The 2,416-nt window shown below is 40.4% G+C and overlaps 1 protein-coding gene across 3 annotated transcripts in view; it reads left to right on the top strand.

Annotated features, from left to right (window-relative positions):
- The first annotated feature begins 60 nt into the window (after positions 1-60).
- The window catches only part of DARS2 (aspartyl-tRNA synthetase 2, mitochondrial), a 44,208-nt gene continuing 41,852 nt past the window's right edge, over positions 61-2,416 (top strand). For all 3 annotated transcript variants that reach the window (XR_005557377.1, XR_005557378.1, XM_039348961.1), the window contains exons 1-2: positions 61-326; positions 1,640-1,739. Coding sequence is in view for 1 of the 3 variants with exons in the window: in XM_039348961.1 (XP_039204895.1) it covers positions 203-326; positions 1,640-1,739 (224 nt within the window). In the remaining 2 variants the exon portion in view is untranslated. The remainder of the gene's footprint in view (positions 327-1,639; positions 1,740-2,416) is intronic.

The raw sequence follows: 2,416 nt of genomic DNA, 5'->3' as shown, positions 1-2,416 counted from the left end.
ATACGGGGCGCGGTTTACGGCGCGTGATCGTTTCGGTTCTATGATTTGCTATTGTCAAGTTCGGGCGTGGAACCGAGGAAGTGCCTCATGCCGAAAGTAATGTTTGTCGGAGGAACCGCCTCTGAAGTGGGGCTTGGAGCCTGAAGTTTAGCTTTCGTTCTTGTCTTATATTGGCCGGTGCCTCGATTTACTGGCCAAGACCATGCGACGGCTACATGCCCTTTATCGTCCCCTGGAGCTATTATTTCCCGGAGGAAGAGCTAAGTCGTGGAGCAGGCTGACTTCTTGCAGATTGGCGTCGTTCAGAATGGGTGCGACCCACCCAGGTCTGTAGCATCCTGGGGTAGCAGTAAGGTCGGAGGTTTGGATAACGTTTTCCTCGCCGATGGCAAGTTGCTTGTTAATTTCAGACTGGCCTTAGCGAAACTAAGGGACTCGCTCGCTCCCTAAATAGAAAATAATAACTACTCTGCTAAAATTATGTTGCTGATTTGGATGTGTTTTCAATCATCAATCGATCTTAATGTACAGACTTGGCCAATATTGGAAAACCTATGTAGGGTCAGCCCTGAGAATAATTTTCAGATTTTGAGGCTAGATTGGGAAATAACACATAAATCTCAGGAGAGGGCTATAGCCGACCACTTCTATGTTAGGGTTTTAAAAACAATATCGATATTTTAATGAAGTTGTTCATACTTTCTGATTTTTTGTTGAGATGATCAACATTTCAACATAACTTTTTGGTAACTGTTCTTTGAAATTTTATAAGCTTGTGCTTGTGCCATCAACAATGATATCTAGCCCCTGGTTCTTTTTTCTCTTGCTTGTATGTTATGTGTTTGCAATAGTTAAGCTTTAGTTTCATTACAGGATGCAAACTTCCAGTGAGGAGCCTGGTTCTATTGGTTATTTTTGTTTTCTTGCAAAAATAATACCCATAACCATTTTCTCCAGCACAGTAATTCAGAAGCAAGTTATTTTTATTTCATTCAGCCTTTTTGATAATCTGGCTTTCACAATTATGTTATAACTGGGAAAAGCATGGTGTTGACATTTTCCTCCATATCACTGTGCTGTCTCAGTGCTTTAATATTTTGATTAGATTTGTTACAGCCTTTCTTCCAGAAAGACTCTCGTTATTTCATAACTAAAATCATCATCCCTATGAATTTCTGGCACTTCAACACTTTCACCATTTATTTCCACTGGCTTAACCTTGCTTATTGACATAATCTTAGTTGGTTGTTTTAGTATTGATCAGTAGACTGGCTTTTGCACTGTCTTTCATTTCAGTAAGGGGTATCTTAAATCTTCATTTCCAACCAACAAGGCGGCATCATCAGTACATGTGAGGACGTTGTTGTTACTCCCAGCACTTTTAATTCCAATTTCTATTTCTTCTCATTTCTCACAATTTTTTCTGCACATTAGTTAAACAAGCCTCATTCATGTTCTTCTCAGTTCTGAAACATACAGCTGCTCCATATTCTATTCTAATTGTTGCTTCTTGAATGAAGCTTTATTATCATGTTTATTCATAAAAATCATATTACTTATCCTAATAATTTTTGTTGGACTGAAAAAAAATTGTTGGTACTTTTACACATTTTATGAATTAACAAAATTTTATCCCAAGATGTCAATAGCTTTGTTGCCCGGTCCAAAACCTGTGGGGAGTTGCGATCAGCTCATATAGGTCAAGAGGTCACTCTGTGTGGATGGATTCAATATAAGAGGTAAATTGAAAATAAAATGACTTGGAATGGTTAAGTTGCTGATGCTAAGAAAAGGTTAAAATAATGGTGTGCATGAGTAATGTTGCTTTACTACATCAGACTCTGTGATATACAAATATATTCTGGTATCTTGTTTCTATTCCCACAGAAAATATAGAACTAGTGCTTAACCTACAACCATGTTAACTTACAGTGGTCAACAACTGTTCTAAATTATGACAGTGCTGAACAAATGGTGGTTACATTTGTTCCTCAGTGTTTCAGACATCCCCACACTGCTGCAGTCATATGGGTGCAGTCTAGGTGCTTGACATCCCATTTGCACTTACAACAGATTGCCAAGTACCCCGTGATCGCCATTTACAACCTTCTCTGCTGGTTCCCCAGAAAGTCAGTGGGGAAGCCAGCAGAGAGGGTCATAAGTCACCAGGATAAATTTCCCCCACTTACACACTCTCCCCCAACCCTTCTACCTTTGTATGACATCATCTGCTTGCACAACCCCATGCACTCTTCTCAACCACCCCCATGCCCTTCTGACCTACATATCATGTACCCTCTCTGACCTGCGCTCACACACCTTTCCCAACTGACACCACACCTCTTACACACCTCTGTGCTCCCATCTCAACTTGCAACACACTTTTTGTACACCCGCTCACACTCTCTCTGACCTG

Source organism: Crotalus tigris, unplaced genomic scaffold (assembly GCF_016545835.1).
Source record: "Crotalus tigris isolate CLP2741 ecotype Arizona unplaced genomic scaffold, ASM1654583v1 scf7180000018217.1405312, whole genome shotgun sequence".
NCBI lineage: Eukaryota > Metazoa > Chordata > Lepidosauria > Squamata > Viperidae > Crotalus > Crotalus tigris.
Note: the sequence above shows the minus strand (reverse complement) of the source record. Positions and strands in the feature narration are given on the sequence as shown.